Source organism: Rhincodon typus, chromosome 20, assembly GCF_021869965.1.
Source record: "Rhincodon typus isolate 14 chromosome 20, sRhiTyp1.1, whole genome shotgun sequence".
In the NCBI taxonomy this organism is placed as follows: Eukaryota; Metazoa; Chordata; class Chondrichthyes; order Orectolobiformes; family Rhincodontidae; genus Rhincodon; species Rhincodon typus.
The window spans coordinates 41,014,212-41,042,120 of NC_063351.1; the positions used below are offsets into that span (position 1 = coordinate 41,014,212).

The following is a 27,909-nucleotide window of genomic DNA, read 5'->3' on the forward strand; positions in this document are numbered from 1 at the left end:
AGTTTTTCTTTTCAGACAAAGTGTCAAAATTTAACAATAATAAGTTTCAGTTGACCATGCAATGAGGTGAATGAGCTGTTAGACCGGAATAAACCCTCAGTGGATTCTTAACAGCATGTGACCAGGTTAAACATCAACTCTCACTTGAGTGGCTGTCAACAGCCAGGAAATTCTCTGAGCTATTTTGAGAGCAACTTTGGGGGAAGAAATGGGTGGTGGTAGGGTAGGTGTGGGGAGATGAGAAAGAGTATCTGTTGGGGCCTCGGAATGTAAAAGTTTTTCGAGGAAGAGAGGCAGAAGAGCAGTGAGATGTGTGAAATGTGACAGGGAGGTAGTTTGTCCTTCGAGGACATGGGGCTCCTGCTCTCGTTCTTACGCAGTGGTTGATTTACAGTCTGCTGTGTTTGGTGAACATGTGTCTCACATTTGTTTCTGCAGAGCAGCAAATGGTAACTGCTTAAAATAAGTGAGCTGCCTGCCGACCTTTTGTACTTTGACCTAATAGGTGTTTTATCTTGCATTTGGATGTATTGGAGAGTCTTGGATAACAAAAAATGTAATCTGTATAAATTTCTTTTCAGTTTTCTTTTTTTCACTTCTTAAGGTATTGGGACATGCTTCTTTTGGAAATGTAGGTATACTGTCTCCTTTCCTCCCAAGGGAGCATGGACTGTGATTATGACAGGCATGTTGTGCAGCAGGGAAGAAGCTTTCATCACTTCACATCGACCTTTGGGCAAGCGACTGTACAAATTAGTAGGGCAATTGCCTGCTTGAGCCTGCTCTGCCATTTGATAGGATTACATGTGATCTGTTTTGCTCATCAAAAATCTGTATACTTCTGCTCTTAATAATATTCAAAGACTGTGCTTCCATCACCTTTATTGAGGAAGAGCATTCCAAAGACTCTCAACCCTATTTCTCATCCCTTTCTTAAATGAATGACCACTTATTTTTAAACAGTTGACCCCAAGTTCTAGATTCTAGATCAGAGGAAACATCCTCTGCACATGTACCCTATCAAGACCCCTCAGGATCTAGTAAGCTTCAGTCAAGTCGACTGTTACTGTTCTTAACTCGAGCAGAGGCAAGCCTAGTTTGTTCAACCTTTCCTCTTAAGTCAATTTAATCAATTCAGTTATTAGTCTGGTAGACTTTCTCTGAATTGCTTCCAATATATTTACATCCTTCCCTAAATAAGGAGATCAGTACTGAACGTAAGTACTCCAGCTGTGTCAGTTTCTTTGGTCATTGTATTTTATGGGAAGTCTGATCAGTGATGCTTGCCTGGTGCTAGTTGTGACTTGAAGGATAACGCTCATCTCTGAATCAGAGTAGTTTTAGGTTTACGACTCCCTCCAGCTTCAGGTACAAAATCTAACTGACACTCAGTGCCACTACTGAGGAAGTGCGGCATTGATGGATATGCTGTGTTTTAGATGACACAAATTAAACTAAAGCATTGTTTGTCCTCAGATTGGCATAAGAGATTTCTTGGTATTATTTCAAGGAAGAGCAGAAGAATTTTTTGATGTATCATGATCAATATTTATCCTTTACACAGAACAATTTCAGATTATCAGATTATTGATCTATATCACTACAACCGCATTTAAAATGCTTCATTATCTGTAAAGCCCTTCACTAGTAAAATGTGGTACAGAAATGTAAGTCTGTCTGTTATTGCCCCATTTGCTGTTTGCAGAATGTTACTATGTTTAAATTGGCTGCCACGTTTTTACGTTGCTACATTGGCATTACGTCTAAAATACATCATTGTCTGTAATACTTCAGATTGGAAATCTGAAATAAAAACTGGAAACACTCATGATGATCTGACAAAAGGTCATTAAGCTGACATTTTATCTCTGCTTTCCTGTTCGTAGATGTTGCGAGACAAACGCTAACTAAAAGCAACGCAGATCATAAATTGAATCTCGAGTTAGTCTGTCTGATATGTCCATGCAGAGGCTAACACTTAACAAGTAATTTAGCTGTTATATGTTCACCCAGAACTTCATGACAAATGACTTTTGACAACAGCTAGGATATCTACTCGTGCTTGTTCTTTAGTGATCTGTTGACAGCTGGATGTGAATATTGAAGGTCATTTGATCCTTTTTTTTTTAAAAAAAGGACTTGCATTTCTAGAGAACTATATGTGACTTCCAAAACACTTGATAACCAATGAAATACTTTTGAAGTATAGTCACTATTATGATGCAGCCAATTTGTGCACAGTTTCCATTAACAGCAATGTCACTATTTCTAGGTAAATGGTTTTGTAATGCTGTTTAAGAGATTCATATTGTCCTGTACACTAGTGAGAGCTCCCCTGCTGTTCTTTGAAATAGTGTGATGGGATCTTTTAAATCCATCTGAGAGGCCAGACAGGGCTTTGGCTTAATGTCTTATTGATAACAGACTGCTCAGTACTACATTGGGAGTGCCAGTCTGGTTGTTGATTTCCAGTCTGTGGAATAGCACTTGAATTGATGGCTTTCTGATTCAAACAATAGCCCTAATTATTTAACCGCAGTTAATATATCCTAGCTACCAGATGTTGTACCTGGAAAGAAAACCTACGGTCGCCATGAGATTCCTATCCTCACTGAATTTATAATAATCCACTGTTGGTAAAATTATTCCAAACTTTTTGCCTGTCCATCCAACTGGAAGTCATCTGAAACTTCAGTCAATGTCCTTCCTCAGACAAAGTCTTGTTCAACCATTACTCGTATTACTCAAGTGCTCTCTTGGCTGTGAGCTACAGAATTACTTGATATTAAAATTCTCATCCTTATTATAAATCCTTACATGTCCTTATCTCCTCTTATCCTTGCAAAAGTGTTTAACCTCCTAACTATCCAATCAAGCTATTTGAGTTCTCCAATTCTGACCTGTTTAGCATCCTAGATTTTAATCGCTTCATAACAGACAGCTAAACTTGGACACCCTTCCATATTGTAACCACTTGATAAGTGAAGAAAAAATCCTTGAGTCAACCTTTGACAGATTTGAACTGGTTTCTCCCCACTTGTCCAAAAAGCTAGGTGTATTGGGTGTGTTTTATCAGTTACCTTTTCATGTAGCCTTGCTTCCTCCTCCTCCTGAATCTGGCAACACTGTTTTGAGGAGGGTTGAGAAATAGTATGCAGAAAGTGAAGAACTTATGCACGGAATGAGGAATTACAGCAGTGGATGTTGTCTCTGAATTCTCACTATTTAGCTCCTGCACTATTCTCTTGTATTCTGGCAGATACATTTTCTTATGTGTTTGCATGATGAACAGTGAATTGGCTCAATATTTACAAGTCTAAGGTAGTGCTGTTTACTGCTGGGTGGTCAGGAAACCCATAAGAATTATTGTCAATCAGTTTACATCTGTCATTATGATTATGACAAAGAAAGGCTTGCATTCTATACCACCTTATTGAACGATATGGAAACATCTTGAAATTCACTGAATGTGCAGCTGCAAGTGATGTGGCTGGCATTTCCTTACAACCTAATCTCGCCAATAAAAATGAGCTGAGTGACTAGTTGTTCTGATTTTTGTAATCTTGAAGGAGAGATTTCACAAAGATCTTCAAACTTCTACACTGCTAAGCACATTTATACAATGTCTTTAATGTCCTATAAAGTTCAAGGCATTTCAGAGGAGCAATATCAGACAAAAATCAACAGTGAATCAAAGAAAGACGGCAAAAACTTGTCAAAGACGTAGGTTTTAAATTATGTCTTAAAGTGGAAGAGAGGTTAGAGAGGAAATTCCAGAGTTTTAGGGTCATTGTGGCTGAAGATGCAGCCACCATGGGTGAATGAGACCTGGGTGCAAGTTAAGTTGGGGAATTTGAGTTTTGGCTGAACTCGAGGTTTCTAGTTTACAAGGTGGGAGACTGATCAGGATTGCCTTGGAGTTGGGTTTCAGCCCATAATCTTCTGATTCAGGTAAAAGTGGTATCACTGATCCAAGCTGAAGTTTGCATGTCAGGGACTGTCTGCACTAGAGTGAACCGCATGCTTCTCGAGTCTTACAAATTTGTTAGTTTGATATTACTGTTCGGTATTTCATCTATTCCATGGTGTAAAGACTGTGTCTTTTATGTTTTTCTGTATTTTTGATTGTGTGCTCAAATGGGAAAAGGACTGTGTGCTCAAATGGGAAAAGGACTGCTTTGAAAACTAGGTTTGTGGTAAGAATTGCTGCATTTTTTAAAAACAAGCTACCAATTCTCATTGTAAGTGGTTTTTAAGTTACTGCTTATTCAGCAAGTGCAGGACAGTTAGTTACAGATGAACTGACACTAGGGGGCAGGTAGGAAGTGAGATTTGGCCAGCAGAGAGTAGCTTAATTGTCTGTGGAGTGGTGACCATTTGCAGATGATAAAGGCCTTCTGCTTGCTGACAACTGTGATTGGCTCCTAGGTAGCTGAACGTCTTTGTGGGTTTGAACCCTGTGGCCAAAAGCCTTCTAACCTCCAGAATTGGAGGTGGTGTCTTTCTCAGTTTAAAAAATACTGAAAGCCTGAAGAAAGCTCTTTTATTCTTTCCTTCCCCAGTTGCTGCAAGCTGTGACTTTTGACCAAAAGCTAAGGGACTTTGTAGTTTGTAAACTAGTTGTTTTGTGCCTCCTACGAAGATGTGAAAAGTACTTGGAGAAGAACGATTAACAAACAGCAAGTCTCGACAAGTAAAAGGATCATCTCTGTAAACTTAGTGGCCATTGAATTGCCTTCACAGTTCCACCCATAACACCGTTGTTTTTTTTATCTGTATGTGTGTAGAGAGGGAGTTTTATAAGGGTCCTGGAGTTTTAACCAGTGGATTTATGTGTCACCATAGTTGTTCATAATTGTTTAGCCTTTGCTGGAATGTATTTATTTGTAATAAATAGTCATTCTTGTTAAGTACAGAAACGTGGTTCATGCTTTCTGTTAGCCTAGGCCTTCAAAGAGAGGTAAATTGGAGAATTTTGCATATTTGGAGAAACCTTTTAACTTTTGTGATGACTTTGGGTATAGTGGGGTAGATTTTCAATGCACTATCCCAATGAAGTGTTACAGTAAGTGAGAAAGGACTGGTGGAGATTTAATCCTGTCAGTCTAGATGGATTGAACATCTGCCTTTGGAAATGTATGCATAAGAATTAAACTTGCTATGCCAGCCGGTCCATTTTCACCTTGAGAGTTGGCACTTGGCATTCTTTCCTTGTGAAATTATTTAGCTTTGTTCTGATTCCATTCTGTGGTCCATGTCTTTGTTACCTATAGACTTGATTATTCTAACGTCTATCTGGTTGATCATCTACTCCGTTCTTAGCATTCAACTTGAGGTCATATGAAACTTCAGTCCATGTCCTTCTTCACACAAAGTCCTGTTCACCTATTAACAATATACTCCGTGATCTCTTGACTGTGAGCTAAGGAATTATTTGATATTAAAATTCTCATCCTTATCATAAATCCTTACATGTCCTCATCCCTTCCTATCTTTGCAAAAGTCTTTAACCTTACAACTACCCGAACAAGCTGCTTGAGCTCTCCAATTCTGATCTGTTTAGCATCCCAGATTTTAATTGCTTCATGACAGACAGCTGAATTTGCAACTGCATGGACCGTAGTTATGCTTCTTTGTCTCTGGCTTTCTTCCTTTTTAAGACTGTCCTTAAGACCTTACTCTCTGACCAAGCTTTTTGGACACCTGCCCTAACATCATCAAATGTGGCTTAGTGTTAAATTTTGTTTATTAATGCACCTATGAAACACTGAGACATTTTATTATGTTAAAGGTGCTACATAATTTACAAGTTTTTTTTTTATTGCTTGTAGCATGCTTCTTCCTGGAGTGATGCTGATATTAAGGAGTGATTTGGGGCTGAAGCTTGCATAAGATGTGTGATAGATGCTTTCTTATCCATTGAAGAAAATGATTTGTGTAAAGTGGGTTTCTGAGTTTGTGCTATCTACCAACATAGCCTCTACCGTCTCCGACCACATTACTCCAGTTATTAAACTCTTTTCTGTACTTGACTATTATAGGTTTCCCCAAATTGCACTCAAAGAGCGAGTGAAGTTCTCACAGAATTGGAAGCGTGGGAGGTGTCGCCAGGAGATTTTGCTGAGGTGGAGGTACAAGTATGTGGTAATTTCACTGTATCTTTATTCTTTCAGCCTTTCTCAATGTGGTGATGCATATTGCATCTTGGTACCTCGGGCACTGAGTACCTTTTGGTATGATACTTGAGCAACCAATCTGCAAAAGACAGAATAGCAAAGCTTTCTCTACATAGCCTTGTTAAACACGTACAAGGCAAGTACAGCATGGGCTTAAATACAGAGTAAAGCTCCTTGTACGCTGTGTCCTTCAAACACTCCCAGAGCACATACATGCTGGGTTTAGGTACAAAGTAAAGCTGTCTTTAAACTGTCCCCATCAGGTCAGGTACAGTACAGAATTAGATCCCAGAGCAGGTGCAACAGGTGTCTTTGCACAGAAAATGCACTGTCCAAATTTACTGGCATTTCTAATCTGTTGTTTCATAGACCTGTGGGTGAAATGGGGCTTTTTCTCCCCCAGTTTAACAAAAGGATTCAATGGTTAAGCTGCCTTTGTTTTGTAAAATTTGTAAATTTGTAAATAGTTACTTGGAAGTACAGAACTTAATACTGCTGAAACTTGAGACATATTACTGAACTTTTTCATCTTGCAATCATTAGGACAAAAGCTGGAATGCTAAATTTCAAACCGTCAAAATTTATACTTCAGGAGAAAAAAGATTGCTTATTAGCTGGCAAGTTTATTTTGGCTGAGGCATCGCCATGGAGGAAGCAACAGGGAACTATAGGATCTCCAAGTTCCTGAATAATTCCAAAGAGCTTAACCATGTTCTTATCTGTAGAGAATGGCTTCCTGGATATGAATGCATGTCGCCTCTAGCAAGTGTAACTGAGTAATGTTACAAGTCTTACTGCCAAATTAAATTGATTATGAGTATTAACATTAGAGCATTTGAGGATTGGACATCACTTGCTGTGCAATCACAGAATCTCATCTAAAAGGTAGATGTTTTATATTTTGTTTTGCAAGCATTTGCTCGATGAATTGTTTTATATCCTGCCTATTACAAACAGTTAGAGAACATGCTGTTTGATTTGATCAACCATCATTAGGACTTACAATCAATGTACTGGCATTGCACTTGCAACGAAATTCATTGACGACATTGCTTAATTGTGTGGTAGCAGAATGTCATTTTAGATTGACAACTGCATCATTTCAGTGGAAAATATCTTTCATGTCACTACTGCATAGTCGTAGAGTGAAATGGCTTCTTAACCTGGTGTTCAACTTTCTGAATTACTTTCTAGAGTATTGTTGTGACCATTTGAAACTTACATTTATCCTGATGAATGCAAGACGAAAAGCTTTGACTCTATGCTCAGCAGTATTCTAGTGAAATTATCCCGAGTTGATTGGACCATTCTAATTTGTCCTCAGTTTATTGCCGTGGTTACAGCTGGATGATCAGTGGCTCTACCTCTCCCAAGCAGCTGATATCCGAGCATATCCTTTAAGGCAGAACAGTGTCAGCTTTCAGCGACGGCCTGTCTCCGTGTATACTGGCCATCAGGATGATGTCTGCCGGTTTGTCGTCAATGAATCACATGTTATCAGTGGTGGTGGGTAAGTGATTTGAGTTACTGAGTGAGGATTGGAGATTCACTCCTGTTAAATGTATTCCATTTGGTGTGTTTCTTATTAGGACTTGTATACGTGTGGTGTATATTGAGCTTAATGGTTACATCGAATATGTGCACGTAGGATTTACGGCGCAAAACTAGGTGATTCAACCCAAGCAGTCTATGTAAAAACTGAAAGATGCTGTAAATCCGAAACAAAAACAGAAATTGGTGGAAAAGTTCAGCAGGTCTGGCAGCATCTGTGAAGAGAAATTGGAGTTAATGTTTCAGGCCCAATGACCCTTCCTCAGAACTTAGACTGCTTGCAAAAACAGAAATTGCTGTTCTGTGTGGTGTATCTTGTCCACTCCAGCCACCCCTCATCTCTTCTGTCCTAAGTTTATCATCGTAATCCTCTATTTCCTTCTCCTAACATTTTTGTCTCGCTTTCCCTTAAAAGCATCAATGTTATTCTCTGCTATTCTTGCCACTATCTGGATAGTTGTGTTTCTTCTGAATTCCTGGTTGTGTTCCTTGGTGATTGTTGTACATGAATATGCTTTTTCCAAAAATGAAATCTTTGCTCAGTACCCATTCTAAGAAAACCTTTTCATAATTTTAAATCTCTTTTTAAATTCACACATTAGCCTTGTTATTTATTTCAAGAGAAAAGAGACCTAACATGATGATATTTTCCTGATATGCACACCATGCATTTCTGATATTATTCTTGTAGTTCTTCTCTGCACTTTCTCTCATGCTTCTTTGTCCTTTTCATAATGTAGGAACAGAACTACGTTAAAAACTTTGTCATCTGATAACATAAGGCTTATTTGTCGTTTCAGCATTAGAAACTGTGTATTTCCACAATGTGAATTGGATGAAAAGTATTTCACTTGATGGAAACAAACTGTTCACTTCTTCTTTAATATTCATATGTTTCAGTATCAGCTTTGGTGTATGTACAGTATATAATGTACAAAAAGAAGCGATTCACCCCATTCAATATTTTACAAATCACTTACCTTATCATGTTTACATGCTACCCCCACTAACATCATCCAAAAACAGTTTCAGCAGATGGCTGACATCCCTGGTTGACACTTTTTACTCATGATTTGAAGAAAGAAGGCAGTGAGAAACCATCATTGGCTCCTCCCTACCTTTGACCTCTGTTAATCTCTGTAATTCCTCTACGCCTGCTATTGTCTGAGATATCTGCACTCTACTAAATTCTGGCTTCTTGAACATTCCCAATTGTGATTGCTGACTATACCTTCACCTGTCTGTTCCCTAAACTCTCCAAAATTTTCCTACATATGCACTGTATCTGTTTTTCCTCTGCCAACCACCCCCTCCCACCTCTCTTTCTCCATCCTGGCCCCTGTTCGTCCTTCTCTAGCTTTCTGGTCCCCTTTATCACACTTCTATGGCATCTGTGCTCAAAATCTGTTTTTCCACCCCCACCCCATTACCCTTGTACTGTGGCCCCCTCCTCTCTGGCCTCATGCTTGTCCCTGTCTTCCCCCCCCCCCTACCCCTTGCCCATCCCTCCTCTAATTCCTTGCACATCCTTCTCTAGCCCCCTCTCCCTGATGATCCCTCGTCTGCTCCAGCAGATCCCTGTTTGGTCCTTCTGCTCATCCCTCACTGGCCCCATGCCCCCTTCTGTCTGGCCCCGCTTCACCCCTTTCTCTGGTGCTACTTGCATACCCGGCCCCTTTTTCTTGGCACCGTGGTCTCCTGTAGGCTTCCTGACCCACCAGCTCGCATCCTCATTGAGGCACCGTAACCTGTCCTGTCTCTCAATTCCAGTTCTTCTCATTATCGGAGTGCAGAAGTGGCAATGCATGAACAGTGTTCATTGAAATCACATTTCCCCCTCTAGTGAGCTGTAATGATTCGCAAGTATTTGCTTATGTTGTACTGCATCATTTAGACTTTTTTTTTGTTTTCTTCTGCTGGACCTTGAGTGATTGTCTTCTTGCGGATTGCCTTAATGAATGAGCATATACATTAAAACTAGTGACAAGATTAATGTATGGCGATGAGCTTTTTTTTGAAACTAATAGAATCTGTCTGCTTGGCAGAGATGGGAGGATCATTATCTGCGACACTTGTAACTCGTTTTGCACAGCCTACTCAGCACATGATCAAGAGGTCAACTGCATCGACAGCCGAGGACATGTCATTGTTAGTGGTTCAAGAGACAAGACAGCGCGGGTAGGTATGGAGTATTTGCCTAGTGTTAAGCTTAGCCTGACTGTTAATCTTGTCCCTATCAGGTTGGGATTTACACTATCTGTAAGTGAAGGAGTATTTTTAACTCTCCCCAAGGAGAAGATGTAGTTTTGGAATGCGAACAATGCATTTTCTTGTTTTCACCTTGTAGCTTTTTGGGATCCAGTAACATCAGAGAGTTATAGATTAATACATAGCTGGGAGTGAATCATGGGGTGCTCATGAGGTCGGGCTGATGAGAAGGGATGGGTTCTCAGTTTTATTCATCATAGAATATACAGTGTAGAATGAGGCCTTTTAACCCATTGTGTCTGTTACAGCTTTAAATGACTTATCATATTATTTCCATCATTGTTTCCCCATCACTCTCTGAATAGTTACCTTTTCCAAAAAAAATTATGTAATTCACTTTTGAAAATTGCTGTTGAATCTGCTTCCCTTTCAAGCAGCATGTTCCTTGTCACCGAAATATCATAAATCCATGTGTTTTGATTGTTGACTTTCTTGGCAGTGAACATAATTTCTTTATCTTTCTTCTGAAAACAACATCATTAAATTTTGCCTTTGCCTTCTGTACGCTGAGGATTATCACAGATTTCCAGCCTATCAACTGGTCTAAATTGATGGCTTTTTCAACTTCAATTTAATGTGACTTTTTAAAATTCTGTTTCTGAATTGAAAGGCCAATCCACAGCCTGTTGTGTGTTACCTGGAGCTTACATTAATATTCCAGGACTAAATAAAGCAGTAAAAAATATTAACTAGGGTAATAGCTCCTGATTGCTATCCATTGACACCCGTTCCCAAATCCTCTCAAGTTTTAAACTGTTGTGTCACCCATGCTCTGACTCTCTCTTCTTAAATCTATGTGTCTATTGACTTTGAATCATGTGGTTTAGAAATTGCATTACAGCAAGCAAAAATCAAGTTTACTAATACATTGCTCTGGATTTTCAGGAGAACAAGAAGGAAGATAACTCTTCACAACCAAAAGACATTGTTGACCATCAGTAATCTGTTATCTTTGTTCTGGGTCACAATGGACAGGAAGACAGGAATTCAATTTTGTAGTCAGTCTTGAGCAATAGTAAAACGCTGTGGACATTGGAAATCCTGAATTAAAGCCAGAAAAATATTTGAAATATCTGCAGGTTTTTGTTGTTTGTTCATGGGAATTGGTGTCCCTCACTAGATCAGCATTGATCACTAATTTCTAATTGCCCTGCAGAAGGTTATGATGAGTTACCTTCTTAAACCACTGCAGTCCTTGGGTCTGGGACACCAACAATGCTGTTAAGAAGGGGCTTCCAGAATTTTGACCCAACGACAGTGGAGGAACAGTGATATAGTTTCAAGGCAGGATGATGCATGGTTTGGAGGGGAACTTTCTAGTGATCGTATTCCTATGCATATGCTGCCTTTGTCCTTCTAGATGGCGGAGGTTGTGGGTTTGGGAGATGCATCTTGTAGATGGTACACATCACTCCCTGGCAGCAAAGGTTGAAGGTGATGGATCAGTACCGATCAAGTAGGCTGCTCTGTCCTGGATGATATCAAAGTTCTTGAGTATTTTTGCATTTGCATTCATACAGGCAAGTGGAGAATATTACATCACACTCCTGACTCGTGCTTTGAAGATGGTGTATAGGCAGTGTGTGAACAGAGTTACTTGTTGCAGAATTCCCAACCTCTAACCTGCTCTTTTGGCCACAATATTTAAACAGCCAGTCAATTCACTTTGTTTAATGGTAATGCTCAATTTGTTCGGAGTGGGGGATTCCAAGATGGTGATGCATTGAACATTGTCATGCCTCACTAAGGTAACGAGCTGGAAATGAAGCTCTGCTATTTTCAGAGTCATTGCAAAAGTTTAAAAATGTTGTCAGATGCTGCCTTGATGTCAAGGGCAGTTGCTGTCATTTTAACTATGGAGTTCAGCTCTTTTGCCCATAATTGGGGCCAATACTGTAATGAGGTTGAGAGTGAGTTGCCCTGGCAGCACCCAGGCTGAACTTCAGTGAGTACAAGTATTTGGCCTAGTTGGATTTATCCTGCTTTTTGTACTCAGAACATGACATGGGCAATTTTCCACATTGTTACATATATGCTGGTATTGTAGCTGCACTTGAACAGTTTGGCTAGGAGTGTAGCTAATTCTGGAGCTTAAGTTGCTGGAAGAGCTCAGCAGGTCTGGCAGCATCTGTGAAGAGAAAAACAGAGTTAACGTTTAGGTCTGGTGACAAGGAAGGGTCACCGGACTCGAAACGTTAACTCTGATTTTCCCATCACAGATGCCGCCAGACCTACTGAGCTTTTCCAGCAACTTCTGTTTTTGTTCCTGATTTGCAGCATCTGCAGTTCTTTCAGTTTTTATCTGGGGTACAAGTATTCAGCACCATTGCTAGAAGTTGCCAAACGCCATAGCCTATGCAGTATCCAGCAGTTTCAGCAGTTTCTTGAGAATCTTTTCTGGAGTAGAAGTGACCTGTGTAAGAAGGACAGATCCTTCCTGAATTGGAAGAGGACTAATATACTGGTGGGGAGATTTGCTAGAGCTGCTTGGGAGAATTTAAACTAGCCGGGGGGAGGAGTGGTACCCAGGGAGATAGTGAGGAAAGAGATTGATCTGAGACTGGTACAGTTGGGAAAAGGAGCAAGGCAGGCAGGAACAAAGCAGAGAACAAGGTAGGACTGATAAATTTAAGCTGCATTTATTTCAATGCAAGAGGCCTACCAGGTAAGGCAGATGAACTGAGGGCATGGTTGGGAACATGGGACTGGGATATCATAGCAATTACAGAGATGTGGCTCAGGGATGACAGGACTGGCAGCTTAACATTCCAGGCTGTAGATGCTATAGGAAGGATAGAAAAGGGGCAAGAGAGGAGGTGTTTTTTATTAGGGATAGCATTACGGCTGTACTTAGGGAGGATATTTTTGGGAATACATCCAGGGAAGTTACTTGGGTGGAACTGAGAAATAAGCAAGGGGCTATCACCTTAATGGGATAATACTATAGAATTCCAATTGTCAGCTGGAAATTGAGAAACAAATTTGTAAGGAGATCTCAGTTATCTGTAAGAATGATAGGATGTTTATGGTAGGGGATTTTAACTTTCCAAAAATTCGACTGAGACTACCATAGTGTTAAGGGCGTGGATGGAGAGGAGTTTAAGTGTGTGTACAAGAACATTTTCTGATTTGGTATGTTGATGTACCTACTAGAGAAGGTGTAAAACTTGACCTATTCTTGGGAAATAAGGCAGGGCAGGTGACTAATGTGTCGGTGCGGGAGCACTTTGGGGCCAGTGATAATAATTCTATTATTTTAAAATAGTGATGGGAAACGACAAAGCGGATCTAAAAATTAAAGTTCTAAATTGGAGGAAGGCTTAATTTGATGGTATTGGGCAAAAACTTTCAAAAGTTGATTGGGCATGGATGTTTGCACGTAAATGGACAGCTGGAAAATGGTAAGATTTCAAAAATGAGATAACGAGAGTCCAGAGACAGTATGTTTTTGTTAGGGTGAAGGGCAAGGCTGGTAGATGTAGGGAATGCTGGATGATTAGAGAAATTGAGATTTTGGTCAAAGAAAATGAAGGAAGCACGTGTCAGATATAGACAGCAGAGATCAAGTGAGTCCCTGGAAGAGTATAAAGGCAGTAGGGGTATACCTAAGAGGGAAATCAGGAGGGCAAAAAGAGGACATGAGATAGCTTTGGCAAATGGAGTTAAGGAGAATCCAAAGGGATTCTACAAATACATTAAGAACAAAAGGGTAACGAGAGAGAGAATAGGTCCCCTTAAAGATCAGCAAGGCCGCCTATATGTGGAACTGCAGGAGTTGGGGAAGATACTAAACAAGTATTTTGCATCAATGTTTACTGTGGAGAAGGATGTGGAAAATACAGAATATGGGAAAATAAATAACGACATCCTGAAAAATGTCCACATTTCAGAGGAGTAGGTGCTGGACGGCTTAAAACAGATAAAGGTGGATAAACCACCAGGACCTGATCAGATGTACCCTAGAACTCTGTGGGAAGCCAGGGAAATGATTGCTGGGTCCCTTGCTGAGATATTTGTATCATCGATATCCACAGGTGAGGTGCCAGAAGATTGGCAGTCGGATATCTTGGTGCCACTATTTATGAAAGGTGGTAAGGAAAAGCCAGGGAACTATAGACTGATGAGCCTGACATCGTGGTCGGTACATTGTTGGAGGAAATCCTGAGGGACAGGATTTCCATGTTTTCGGAAAGGCAAGGACTAATGGGGATAGTTAACATGGCTTTGTGTGGGAAATCATGTCTCACTAACTTGATTTAGTTTTTTTGAAGAAGTAACAAAGAGGATTTATGAGGGCAGAGTGGTGGACATGATCTACATGGACTTAGTAAAGTGTTCAACAAAGTTCCTCCTGGTAAACTGTTCAGCAAGGTTAGATCACATGGAATACAGGGAGAACTAGCCATTTGGATACAGAACTGGCTTGAAGGTAGAAGGCAGAGGGTGGTGGTCGAGGATTGCTTTACAGACTGGAGGCCTGTGACCAGTGGTGTGCCTCAAGGACTGGTACTGGGTCAGCTGGTTTTCGTTATTTATATAAATTATTTGGATATGAACATAGGAGATATGGCTAGTAAGATTGCAGATGACACCAAAATTGGAGGTATAGTGGACGACCAAGAAGGTTACCTGAGAATACAACAGGATCTTGATCAGATGGGCCAGTGGGCTGAGGAGTGGCAGATAGAATTTAATTTAGAAAAAATGTGAGGTGCTGCATTTTGGAAAGGCAGATCAGAGCAGGCCTTGTACACTTAATGGTAAGGTCCTGGGGAGTATTGCTGAACAGAGACCTTGGAGTGCAGGTTCATAGTTCTTTGAAAGCGGAGTCGTAAGTAGATAAGATACTGAAAAAGTGGTTTGCTATGCTTGCCTTTATTGGTCAGTGCACTGAGTATAGGAGTCAGTACGTCATGTTGCAGCTGTACAGGACAGTGGTTAGGCCACTTTTGGAATACTGCATGCAGTTCTGGTCGTCTTACTATAGGAAGGGCATAGTGAAACTTGAAAGGGTTCAGAAAAGATTTACGCGGATGTTGCCAGGGTTGGAGGGTTTGAGCTACAGGGAGAGCCTGAATGGACTGGTGATATTTTCCCTGGAGTGTCGGAGACTGAGGGGTGACCTTCTAGAGGTTTATAAAATCAAGACAAGCATGGATAGGGTGACTAGTCAATGTGTTTTCCTGAGGGTAGGGGAGTCCAAAACTAGAAGGTGTAGGTTTAAAGTGAGATGGGAAAGATTTTAAAGAGACCTAAAGGGCAAATTTTTCACGCAGAGGGTGGCGTGTGTATGGAATGCCAGAGAAAGTGGTGGAGGCTGGTACAGTTACAACATTTAAAAGGCATCTGAATGGGTATATGTATAGGAAGGGTTTAGAAGGATATGGACGAAATGCTGGCAAATGGGACTAGATTTATTTAGGATATCTGTTCAGCATGGATGAGTTGAATTGAAGGGTCTGTTTCTGTGCTGTACATCCGTTACTGTATATTACATGGAGCTAACTAAATTGGCTGAAGACTGGCATCTGATGATGGACCCTCAGGTCGGAGGCCAAAATGACAAAAACAGAAGTTTCTGGAAAACCTCAGCAGGTTTGGCTGCATTCATGAAGGAAAAAACAGAGTTAACGTTTTGGGTCCGGTGACCCTTCCTCAGAACCCGAAACGTTAACTCTGATTTTTCCTTCATAGATGCTGCCAGACCTGTTGAGCTTTTCCAGCAACTTTGTTTTTGTTTTTGTTCCTGATTTACAGCATCCGCAGTGTTTTTTGGTTTTTATTTAGGCCAAATGACAACCTACTCTGAATTTCTGGCTGAAGACTGATGCAAATACTTCAGCCTTGTCTTTTGCACTGATGGGTGTCCTCTCCCATCATTAAGGACAGGGATGATTGTGGAGCCCCAACCTCCTGATCATTGTTTAATTATCCACCACCACTCAGGATTGATGTACCTGAAATCTAGACCTTCGATCTGATCAGTTGGTTGTGGAATTGCTTAGCACTATATTGCATACTACTTGCACTATTTGGCCTACAAGTAGTCCTGTGTTGTAGCTTCGCCAGGTTGAATACCTCATTTTTTAGATATGCCTGGTGCTGCTTCTGGCATGCCCCATGCTCTTTACTTTGTGCTTCAGATTTCCAAAGCCTTTCCCCATTTGGAAAATAATCTTCACCTCTTCTTCCTATCATATGCATAATTTCACATTTCCCACATTGTATTCCATCTGCCGCCACTTTGCCCATTCCTAGCCTGTCCAAGTCCTTCTGCAGCCTCCCCATTTCCTCAACACAACCTGACCCTCCACCTATCTCTGTCACCTGCAACTGAACAAAATGCCCCCGCTTCCTTCGTCCAGATCGTTAATGTATGACTTAACAATACTGACCTCCACAGAACTCCACTAGTCACTGTCTGCCATCCTGAAAAAGACCCCTTTATCCTGTCAGTCAGCCAATCCTCCTATGAATAGTAATACCTTCCCCTAACACTATGGGCTCATACCTTATTTAGCAGCACCTTGTCAAAGGCCTTCTGGAAATCCAAATAGATCATGTCCACTGGCTCACCTTTGTCTAATTTGCTCACTACCTCCTCCAAGAATTCTAACAATTGTCCGGCTTGACCTCCCCTTGACGAAGCAGTGCTGACTCAGCCCTATTTTACCATTCACTTCCAAATACCCCACACTCTCATCCTTAATGATTTCTAACATCTCAGCAACCTCCAAGATCAGGCTAACTGGCCTATTGTTTCTGGTCTTCTGCCTCCCTCCCTTCTTAAACAGGGGTGTTATTTGTTTGTCATTTGCCAGTCGTCTGGGACCTTCCCTGACTCCAGTGATTCCTGTTACCACCAATGCCTCTGCAATCTCGTCAGCTATCTCCTTCAGAACTCTGAGGTACAGTCTGGCTGATTTATTCACCTTCAGACCACTTCAGCTTCCCCAGCATCTTCTTCTTAGTGATGATCACTACATTCATCTCTGCCCCCCTGACTCTCTTTTGAAGTTTTGGAATGGTTCTGGTGGCTTCCACTGTGAAAACTGATGCAAAGTACCTCTGCAGTTCCTCTGCCATTTCTTTACTCCAGCATCATTTTCCAATGGTCCAATGTCCACTTTGCCTTTTTTTAACCTTTTTAGATATCTGAAAAATCTCTTGCAACCTTCTTTAATATTACGAGGTAGCGTACTCTCATTTTATCTTCCTACTTCCCCAGCCTCCCCAACTGTTGCTTTCTTAATTACCCTCTGTTGGTTTTTAAAGTCTTCCCAATCACCTGGGTTCCCACTATCTTCACCATAATGAATGCTTTTTATTTCGTTTTTATGCTGTCCCTGTCTTCCTTTGTCAGCCATGGTTGCCTCGTCATCTCCTCAGTGTGCTGCTTCTTCCTTGGGATGAATTTCTGCTGTACTTTTTCAAATTATCCCCAGAAACTCCTGCCATTGCTCTACCACCTTCCCTGCTAGACTCCCCTTCCAATCAACTCTGGTCAGCTCCTACCTTATGTCTTTGTAGTTATCTATACTCAATTGTAATATTGTTACATCTGATTCCAGCTTCTCCCTCTCAAACTGCAGGGTGAATTCTATTGTATTATGGTCACTGCCCCCGAGGGCTCCCTGGGGCTCCCTAATCAAGTCTACCTCATTACACGTCACCAGATTCAGAACCGCCTGTTACCTAGCAGGCTGTACCACAAGCTGCTCCAAAAAAAAATTCTTGTAGACATTTCATGATCCCTGTCTTGAGATCCACCATCATCCTGATTTACCCAGTCCACCTGCATTTGAAGACCCTCATGACTGTTGTATTAGTACCTTTCTTACATACCGTTTCTATCTTCTGATTTTATTTTCTTCCTTCCATCCTCACTACTGCTAGGAGGCCTGTATATAACTCCCAACAGGGCTTTTTGTCCTTTGTAGCTCCTCTACTCTACCCACACAGATCCTTACGCCTTCTGACTCTGTATCACTCTTTGCTATCTATTTAAATTGATTTATTACTAACAAAGCCACCCCGCCACTCTGTCCATCTGCCTGACTTTTTGATAGGACGTTATCCTCGGATATTTAGTTCCCAGCCCTGATCCCCTTGCAGCCATGTGATACCAATAATGTCATACTTGTCAATTTCAATATAGACTACAGGTTCGTTTACCTTGCTTAGTGTATTGTGTGCATTTAAATACAATCCCCTCAGTCCTGCGTTGACTGCCCACCTTCTCATCATTGCCCCCTTACCTGCTGTGCCTGAAGTAAGATTCCTGACTCTTCACATATGCTGTGTCCCATTATGTGTTCTGAAAACTTTAATAACCTCTGCTGAGCCTGCGCCCCATTTAGCTTTTACCATAACTTTCCATGCAACTGAACCCACACCCCACTATTTAGCTTAAAGCCCTGTCCACAGCCCTAGTGATGCAAATTGCCAGAACTCTGGTCCCAGCATGATTCAGAGTGTCCATCCCATCAAAACAGCTCCCCATTACTGGTTCCAATGTCCTATGAATTCAAACCCCTTTATCCCACACCAGTCTTTAAGACACGTGTTTACTTTTTTAATCTTTGACCCTGTGCCAATTTAGTATGGCTCAGAAAGTAATCCAGAGATAATTTACCTTTTGGTTCTGCTTGTTAATTTAAGCGATGGGTGCTCACATTGCCTCAGCAGAACCTCTTTTTCCCTCTTTCTACCTCCATGTTCCTTTGATGGGATGTCCTGAACCTGGGCACCAGGCAGACAACACAGCACTTCATGGATGCCCAGTTATAACTTGCTAGATCTGTTTTGAAAACTATTTCATTTAGCATGCTGGTTGTGCCACACAACATGATGGAGGGTATTCTCCATGTGAAGCTGAAATTTTGGCTCCACAAGGACTCTGCAATGGTCACGCCTACTGCTCTTGTCATGGACATCTGCCTAGTGAAATAGCGGAGCTTTTACAACAATCAGCAATGGTTCCACAACCACCATTAGGTTAAGTTTTCATTCTAGATTTTACTGAATTTAGATTTTACTGAATTCAGATTTTGCTGTCTGCCTTATCACCAGAATATTAGGCTGGAGTTCTGGTTTATTAGTCCAGTGACATGACCACTACACCATTGAGGCAACCTCTGAGGGAAGTGTAGCAGTTTCATTTGTCTTTGATCTCTCTCTCTCTCTCTCTCTCTCTCTCTCTCTCTCTCTCGCGCGCCCTCTCTTGCAGCACTCTTGCACTTGCGAGAGTGTGACAGAGTGATAGGATGAGAGAAACAGCATGTTAGGGAGCATGCCAGTGAGACAGCACCCGTGAGAGAGAGTCACGCACTCACTTACTCTTGTGCACTACTGTCTCTCTCATGCACTGTAGTGATCCCACACTCTCATGCTGTCTCTCCCTCTCTTGCACGTGCAAAAGAGTGAGAGCACATGAGAGAGAGGCATGAGCTGTCTCACTTTTGCCACCACCACCCCCCCCGCCGACTTTCGCATGCACGTGCTCCCTCATGCATGCTCAGTCTCTCCTTTGTGGGTGTGCATTCTCTACAATCTCTCTCCCTCCATATTTTGCATGACCTACTAAGTGTTCACTGCATTTTTGTCTGTTTTCACTTGTAACCAGCTAATTTCCCAATCAATGTATTTGCTTCTATAATAAATGTGTTGGAGTGAATCATAGCACCCCCTACAACTCCAAATGAGGTCAGCAAACTCATTATAGACCAAGGGTAGAACTTGGCCCTCATTTGTCTGTGATAGCGGAAGCTTCAGGGGATAAATAAACCTTCAAGAAAGCTTAGTATTTTTTCTTTGGATGTGCAAATATCCCAGCTGTACTTGAAAGGTTTGTTAACTGCTGTAACCAAGAAATGTAATTGTGATACAAAGCAGACTGCAGACTGACCTCGAAGCTGCCAGAATGTGCAGATACAGAGTGATTTGGGTCTGAGTCTTTGGGATAATAAAGCAGTGCAGTGACAGTGCAGACATTGCTGGGTCTGGAGATTAAAGCTTAACACTTTGAGGACTGAAAAAGATGAAATTAGTAACTTGGATTCATTTTTATGCCAGGAGTATCACCCTGTCCCAATCTTCATTAAATAATAAATCCGTTCTTCCAATATCCTAGAAGATTCATGTTATGAAGGACACAGAGTTAAATTAGGGGAAAAAACTGCAGGCGTTTGTCACGTGCTCCTTTCTCTCACATAACAACGTGTAGAGCTGGATGAACACAGCAGGCCAAGCAGCATCAGAGGAGCAGGAAGGCTGATGTTTCGGGCCTTTTTCTGAAGAAGGGTCTAGGCCCAAAACGTCAGCCTTCCTGCTCCTCTGATGCTGCTTGGCCTGGTGTGTTCATCCAGCTCTACACCTTGTTATCTCGGATTCTCCAGCATCTGCAATTCCTACTATCCCTTTCTCTCACATGTTCCTTTTGTATCACATTCTCATTCTCCCTTTCCTGTTTTTTATTTCCTCCAAATTGGCTCTTTCATTCTGACGAACGGTCACATTGGACTTGAAACGTTAACTCTGATTCTCCCTCCATAGATGTTGTCAGACCCACTGAGTTTCTTCAGCACTGTCTGTATTTTGCTTTTCTTCTGTCTTTTCTCTCTTGCACTTTTTTTTCTTCTGTCTTATTTGCACGCTCTGATTCATTCACATTAGCATGTATGTGCTCGCGCTCTCTCTCGCAGGTGTTGTTTTCTGGTGTCTGTTCTTTTAGGGTTGTCTTGAAGTGCGGTGACTGCTCTTGGGGTACAATCCCATGGCTACAGTTTCCTAATTGTCTGTTCTGCGTGAATGAGCATTATCGGGCGATTTGATGGTATTGCACATCACATGTTGGACAAGTGTGGAAGTTAGACATGCAGAGAGAGGAGTCTTATTTTTCATTAGCTAAACGTTTAAGAATACTGATAATAAACATCTGTCTTCATCTCAATCAGATTTGGTCACTATGCTCCAATCGGCTAGGAGAATGTTTACACAAGATAAGGACAGAAGATCGAGTTTGGTCGGTGGCTGTTAACCCTACTCTGAGGTAAGTTTTTATTTCTCTCTGGTTTTGTTGCAGAAGGCCTGTGCTGTGCTTGTTTTCCAGAACAAGGTAGAAAGTGATTTTTCTTTTTTGGATGTTTCCTGGCATAGCTATGTCTTAAAAATCTTGCAATGACACACACACAGCGCTTCATGCCTGCGCAATGTGATTTCCTTTTAGTCACTGTTATGGTACTAACTGTATCCCATTCTAAATGTTTATTCCCATATTTATAACAAATTTGTCCATAAATGTGCACAAATTTAATTCGACATACTGGGTGCTAAGTTCCCACAAATTGTTGAAGATCCTTTCTGAAAATGTATCAACTGTCATTTATTTCCTTAGCAAATGAAATTTCTAGTGCCCTAAGTAATGGCTTCATTAAGGTTGAAAAGTAGCACATTTCGTATTTTAATGTCATCTTTAAAGTTTTTAACTTAATTCAGGTTCTGCCAGAAGTTACACTTGATATTTTTTGCCTGAACTTTAACTCTGAGCAGAACTTCTGTTAAGATCGTGTGCAATGTATCTAATTTTTCACTGACCTGAGCTTTCTGCTGTAAATGCAGTGTATTACACAAGTAAGTGCTGTTATTAATGTAGGCCTAGGTGTCTATAATATATTAAAAGATATACTTGATGTCAAAGTGGGAGGTGGATTGAATCTGTGGCCTGTGATGCCCTGCTTCAAACATGCCCCTACTTTCTGATCTGTTCCACGTGAAAATTACATCTAGCCCTCGCTGTCTATTTGAAATACAAAATATATTCGTTCTCATGTCATTGTTCACCTCTACATTTGAAGATAAATTTGTCTCCCAGCTTTCCTCTTGTTTCTTTTTAAATAATGAATGTTTAACAGATTGTAGTAGAGAAGCTCTAATATCTTGGGTTGCTGAGAGAGTTACTGAGGCTTACTGTGTGCGGAAGCCAGGTTCACAGTACTATTTGACTCATCACGCATGTGCCGTTTCTTTGAAAGAACCATTCAATTTTTCCCACTCTCCTCACTTTGTCCCTATAGCAGTGGAAATATTTATTTTTTAGGTATATATCCAGTTTTCTTTTGGAAGTTATTATTGGATCTGCATCAACCATTCCTTCAGGCAGCGCACTCCAGATCATAACTTGCTACGTTATTAAAAATTGTCTATCTACCCTCTTTATTTTAGCTATTATCTTAAAATCTGTGACCTCTGGATTGACCCTCCTGTCAATGAAAGCATTTCTATCTATCTATCTAATCTATCAAATCCTTTAATAACATTGAGCATACAAATAAAATCTCTCCTTTAACTTCTGCTCCAAGGAGAACAAACCTAACTTCTATGTGCTCTCCATGTGATGAAGAAGGATCATACTGGACTTAACCCTGTTTCTGTCTCCACAGATGCTGCCAAACCTGCATAGTTTCTCTGGAATTTTGTATTTGTTTCAGAATTCCCATATCTGCAGTATTTTGCTTTTATTTGAAATCTTTCTGGCTGGGAAGCATTCTGAAACTCTCCATGTGAAAGTTTTGAGTGGCCCTAAAATTGAAGGAGGAGCATCTTTCTACATTCATTAATTGGATGTTACCATTTCTTGTGTGGCCAGCATTTTGTTTGTATCTAATTTTCCTTGGTAAGATGGGGGTGAACCATCATCTGTTTGGCAGGGTACATCCACGATAATATTAGATTGGGAGTTGTTGGGTTTTGACAGTGATGGCAATAGAATAGTGATATAGCTCTAAATCAGAATGGAAAGAAATTGGTGTCTGAACTTGCGTCCATTGGAATACTGCTCGATGTGAGATCATTCCATAATTGGGCACTGCCAGCCTTTTAAGAATTAACTTAAAGAAAAAACGTGAGATTTACTCTTTGTAACCATGCAAGCTGAACCAAAGAATCTTGCCTTTATTCAAAGGGTGGCATAGTTTTATTGAAAATATATGCCCTCACTAACATGTTGGTAAAGTGGACACTTACCATTCACCAGACAGGAAGAGAGTGGGTGAAAGAAGAATGATGCACACTCAGTCAGCCCTATTAAGGAGTGTCCCAAACAGAATCTGCGTGGTAAGATAACAGTGCGTGCTTTCCAGCAGTAAATCTGGGCTCTCATGACACACTGATCTGACCACCTGTTCTGCTGGCTCGTGTCGGCAGTAACCCACTGTCTCCAAAATGCTGAGAAGTTGAACCTCGACCTGATTGTAGAACACGGATAGTTATCTTGTCTAGTGACTGTGTCCTCATCTGTGCCTGCCCTTGCTGCCGCTGTTCACACGAGTGCCCACCGCTCGCTCCCAGTGTCCATGTGCCTGTGTTTTCCTAGCTCATGCACAGCCCTTGGCTGGTTCCCCCGTCCAATAGGCAAATTAGATTATTTAGACATTGATTCAGTTTTTTGCCCTTTCTCTTCTTTCCTCTTCCCCCACCTTTAACCACTTTCTCTTCCCTGTTTTCTCTATCTTATCTTCCCCTTTTCCCTCTCATGTCTTTAGTATTGCTCTTTCATTTTGATCTTTATGCTTGCACTCTCCTCTCTCTCTCTGGCTTTTTTCAGTCTCTATCTCCTTCACTCTCTCTCTTTCACACTTGGTCTCTGGACATTTTATTCCTTCCACACTCTCTCTGTCAAAATATTTTGCCATTGTTTTCCTGCCTGTTCTTTTTCTTGTGCCATTCACTATTGGGTAACTGCGATCTTTTTGATGTGAGCTGCCACCCAGCTGGCTGCTTTGAGGCACTCACCCATTTTATTAGGTACGGCGCCACTTTACGTCTTTCTGATCTTTTTTTTAACTCTGGCTTTGCTTCTCTTCCTCGCAAAGCTAGTATCAGAAGTGATTAAACAGGTCGTTAATTCTTCAATATGATGGTTGATATATTAGAGCTGAACAAAGCAAGACCTGTCAGATAACAGACACCTTTCCACATTACAGTGGTGCGTGGGTTAATTGAAGTTTCCCTGGATAATGGTGTCAAGATGGAGGTTAGAAGTTTTTTTTCTAAATGAACAAGTCCATTCTTGTGTGAATAAATCCAATAACCTGACATTTGAGAATGATACAGAATGAAAACTTAAATCATAACAGGCTTATTGGCCCTCACATGAATTTCTGACAGGTTTCATTTGCAATTTAAAGTGCAGGTTTTAATTGACTGAGATCCCGCTTCTGCTCTTTACTCTGTATGCAAGTGTGGGACTATATTTTTCACATGGCCACAGTATTACATCTGGCCATGACATCTTCCAGAGTTCACTAGCTTCTAAACTGCCACGACCATGGTTAGTCTGATGTGGTCCCTCAGGGCTGATACAGCTGCTAGTTTGTTAGTATTGGTCACCCTCTGCCAATAGGGTGGGAGAAAAAATGAAAGAATCAGCTAGTGTATGACACTGTTTCAGAGCTTGTCAACTCAGCACCCATTTCTTTCTTCCTCTGTCACCCCTTTCTCGCTCTTGCTTCTTTTTCTGCCTCTCCAACTCAGCCTCCTTCTCTCTCTCGCGCTCTCTCTCTTTTTCCTACTTTGTAATCTTCTCCCTCTTTTCCCCCTTTTCCATTGGTCCCCGAGGTACTTTCACTCCCATGCCAATCCCAAACTCTGTTGTTCTGCCTGCCCATCTTGGCATCCATCTTCACCTTGTCCTATGACTTATTATCTTTTGTTTTAATAAAGTCAAATTAATTTTCCATTATCTTCAACTCCTCTATCCTCTAATATTGTGTGGTCACCTTGTAAACTGCTATGCAAAAATTACCTGAGATATGAAAATGCCACCTGGTGCTTTGAGGGAACTCAATTTATGAATTATTCCATCCAAAATACGGAATCATTCTCCATGACTTGGCTGAGTGTAGATATTCATTGTCATGTTGTACCAGGTCATACATATGGCATCCTAATTTGCTTAACACAGTATTACCTCATCTGACAGGAATGGCAACATTTGTAGGTGTGCTGGAGGGTCAATTTTATTGCCTTCTATATCTTGAGATACTAATAGGGATAGATAAACTAGTAATCTTACTCTTGATCACTAGACAGTGAATGTGAGGTTGAGTTGCACTTGAATGTGATGCCCATGCAGTTGAATAGCCTGACTTGCTGTGTAGTTTCACATGTGAAGAATAGATATATTGGAAAGGTAATTGAGGATGTGGTGAAACTGTAAATAAAAAGTTTTTTTCTGTTCTGAGAAAGGGTCACCAGACCCGAAATGTTAAATGATTTCTTTTTCTTCACAGATGCCAGACCTGCTGAGCTTTTCCAGCAACTTCTGTTTTTTGTTGTGGCACTGGTGGTGAAACTGTATCTTGGTGCCCCCCCGGACCAAAGTCGAGAAATTTGGAGCTATTTGGGGTGTGCAGGCCAGTGGATTGGGCAGGGGAGCAGTGGGGTGGGTTTGGAGGAGTTGGTAAGGTATGTGGATGAGAAACTGATTTCTTGGTTACATTTGAGCTTCTTGACAGGTTCTCTGCTAACCTGGTGTGTCACTGCTCCTTTAAGAACTGCCCGAGTAATAAACAAAAGCAAGAGTTCAAAGATAACTTCACAGTGGTGAGAGCTGCGTGCCGCCGAGGGAGCTTTTCAACAGAGACAATGGGCCAGTGACGGGTTAAGAGGGAAATTAGAGGGTTTTGAAGGTTTTGCCAGGGAGGGGTCAAAGGTTAAAAAATGTCCCTTTGTTCCAGCCTTAATTCCAAGGAAAATGCTCTCCAAACAAATCGTACAGGTCGGCCGCTTTTGTTACCACTTTTACTGATTGATCTTTTACTAGTTTACTTTTCTGTTTAGTGCATGCCTTTTGAAATTCTGTGCAGTCTTGTTATGTAAGGTGTCTGCCTTTTGAGTGTAAGTCTGAGAGTCATAGGACAATAAGCCTGCCTCTGGCACAGAGATGCTGGTGAGAGTGATTTTTCTTTCCTCTCCTGCTGAAGGCGCTGATGCCTGGCAGGAGCGTATTCTAGCTTGCACCCTTTGCTGTGTTCCCACTTCCTCTATGAACCTGTCTTTTCAACGTTCACTTCATCTGATTCTTACCTACTAGTTTCTTCCCTACTTGTTCCTTCAGGAAGTGGCCACGGAACATCACCTCGGTGTTTTGATATGTCATACAGTGTCCATGAACATCAGGCAGTATTGCAACTGGAGTTTAGGTATCGTTTTTAATGCTTCTGTTGCCACAGCTTTTCGGCCAAAAGTTTGGTCTTGGTCACTTTTTTTGAGTCCTGTAACTTTGGAAAGTTTTCCATTTGACTGTATCCCTCCCCAACACAAACATTGCAACAGTGAGTGGTCAGAATTCGTGGCTATTTTACTCTCTCCCTTCCTTACAGAAACTAACGTCTCGATGAAGCCCCTGGCATTAATCCAGGAACTCCAGAGTTAGTTCTAATGTTCCAAATTGTACAAACTTAGGGTTGCTACCTTCGCGTAGGCTGAGAATTTAGGCTTTTTAGCCATTCCAGGTTGTGCTGTATAAGGCATTTTTACTTTTATTCATTTGTGGGATGTGTGCGCCCCTGGCTGGCCCAACATTTATTGCCTGTTCCTAGTTGCCCTTGAGAAGGTGTGGTGAGCTGCTGCCTTGAACTGCTGTAGTCCGCTTGCTGTGGGTTGACCCTCAGTGCCGTTTAGGGATGGAATTCCAGGATTTTGACCCAGCAACAGTGAAGGAACAACAATTATATTGGAGGGGAACTTGCAGGTGGTGGTGTTCCCATGTATCTGCCTTCTAGATGGAAGTGGTCATAGGTTTGGAAGGTGCTGCCTAAGGATCTCTGAATTTCTGCGGTGCATCTCGTGAGACAGTACGCACTGCTGCTACTGAGTGTCAGGGGTGGAGGGAGTGGATTATTGTAGATGTAGTGCCCATCAAGTGGGCTGCTTTGTCCTGAATGGTGTCAAGCTTCTTGAGTGTTGTTGGAGCTGCACTCATCCAGGCAAGTGGGGGGTATTCCATCACACTCCTAACTTGTGCTTTGTAGATAGTGGACAGGCTTTCAGGAGTCAGGAAGTGAGTTACTAGCCACAGTTTTTCTAGCCTCTGATCTGCTTTTGTAGCCACTGTGTTTCTGTGGTGAGTCCAGTTGAGTTTCTGGTCAGTGTTAACCCCCAGGATGCTAGTGGGGGATTCAGTGATGGTAACACCACTGAATGTCAAAGGGGGTGGTGATTAGATTGACCATCATCATGAGAGACATCGCCTGGCATTAGTATGACACAAAGGTTACTTGCCACTTGTCAGCCCAAGCCTAGTTATTGTTCAGACCTTGCTGCATTTGAACATGGACTGCTTCAGTATCTGAGGGGTCACAAATTGTGCTGAACATTGTGCAGTCATTGGCGGACATCCCCACTTCTGACGGAGGGAAGGTCATTGGTGAAGCAGCTGAATGTGACTGAGCCTAGGATACTACCTTGAGGAACTCCTGCAGCAATGTACTGGAGCTGAGATGGCTGATTTCCAACAAGTGCCAGATATGACTCCAACCAGCAGAGAATTTTCCCCCCGATGCCCATTGATTCCAGTTTTGCTAGGTCTCCTTGATGCTACACTCGGCCAAATGCAGCCTTGTTGTCAAGGACTGTCACTCTTGCCTCACCTCTGGAATTCAACTCCTTTTTTGTCCATGTTTGAACCAAGGCTGAATTGAGGTCAGGAGCTGAGTGGCCCTGGCAGAACCCAAACTGGGCATCACTGAGCAGGTTATTGCTGAGCAGGTGCTGCTTGATAGCACTGTTACAGACACCTTCCATCACTTTACTGTTAATCAAGTGTAGACTGATGGGGCGGTAATTGGCCGGGTTGGATTTGTCCTGCTTTTTATATACAGCACATACCTGGTCAATTTTCAACATTGTCGTG

At 41.6% G+C, this 27,909-nt stretch overlaps 1 protein-coding gene across 2 annotated transcripts in view; it reads left to right on the plus strand.

Annotated features, from left to right (window-relative positions):
* fbxw4 (F-box and WD repeat domain containing 4) overlaps positions 1–27,909 on the plus strand; it is a 142,672-nt gene that overhangs the window by 15,265 nt on the left and 99,498 nt on the right. Inside the window, exons 2-5 of one of the 2 annotated variants that reach the window (XM_020516122.2) lie at positions 6,042–6,137; positions 7,501–7,686; positions 9,773–9,905; positions 20,951–21,045. In XM_020516122.2, the coding sequence (XP_020371711.1) occupies positions 6,042–6,137; positions 7,501–7,686; positions 9,773–9,905; positions 20,951–21,045 (510 nt within the window). The remainder of the gene's footprint in view (positions 1–6,041; positions 6,138–7,500; positions 7,687–9,772; positions 9,906–20,950; positions 21,046–27,909) is intronic. The other variant, XM_020516123.2, reaches the window with a different exon arrangement.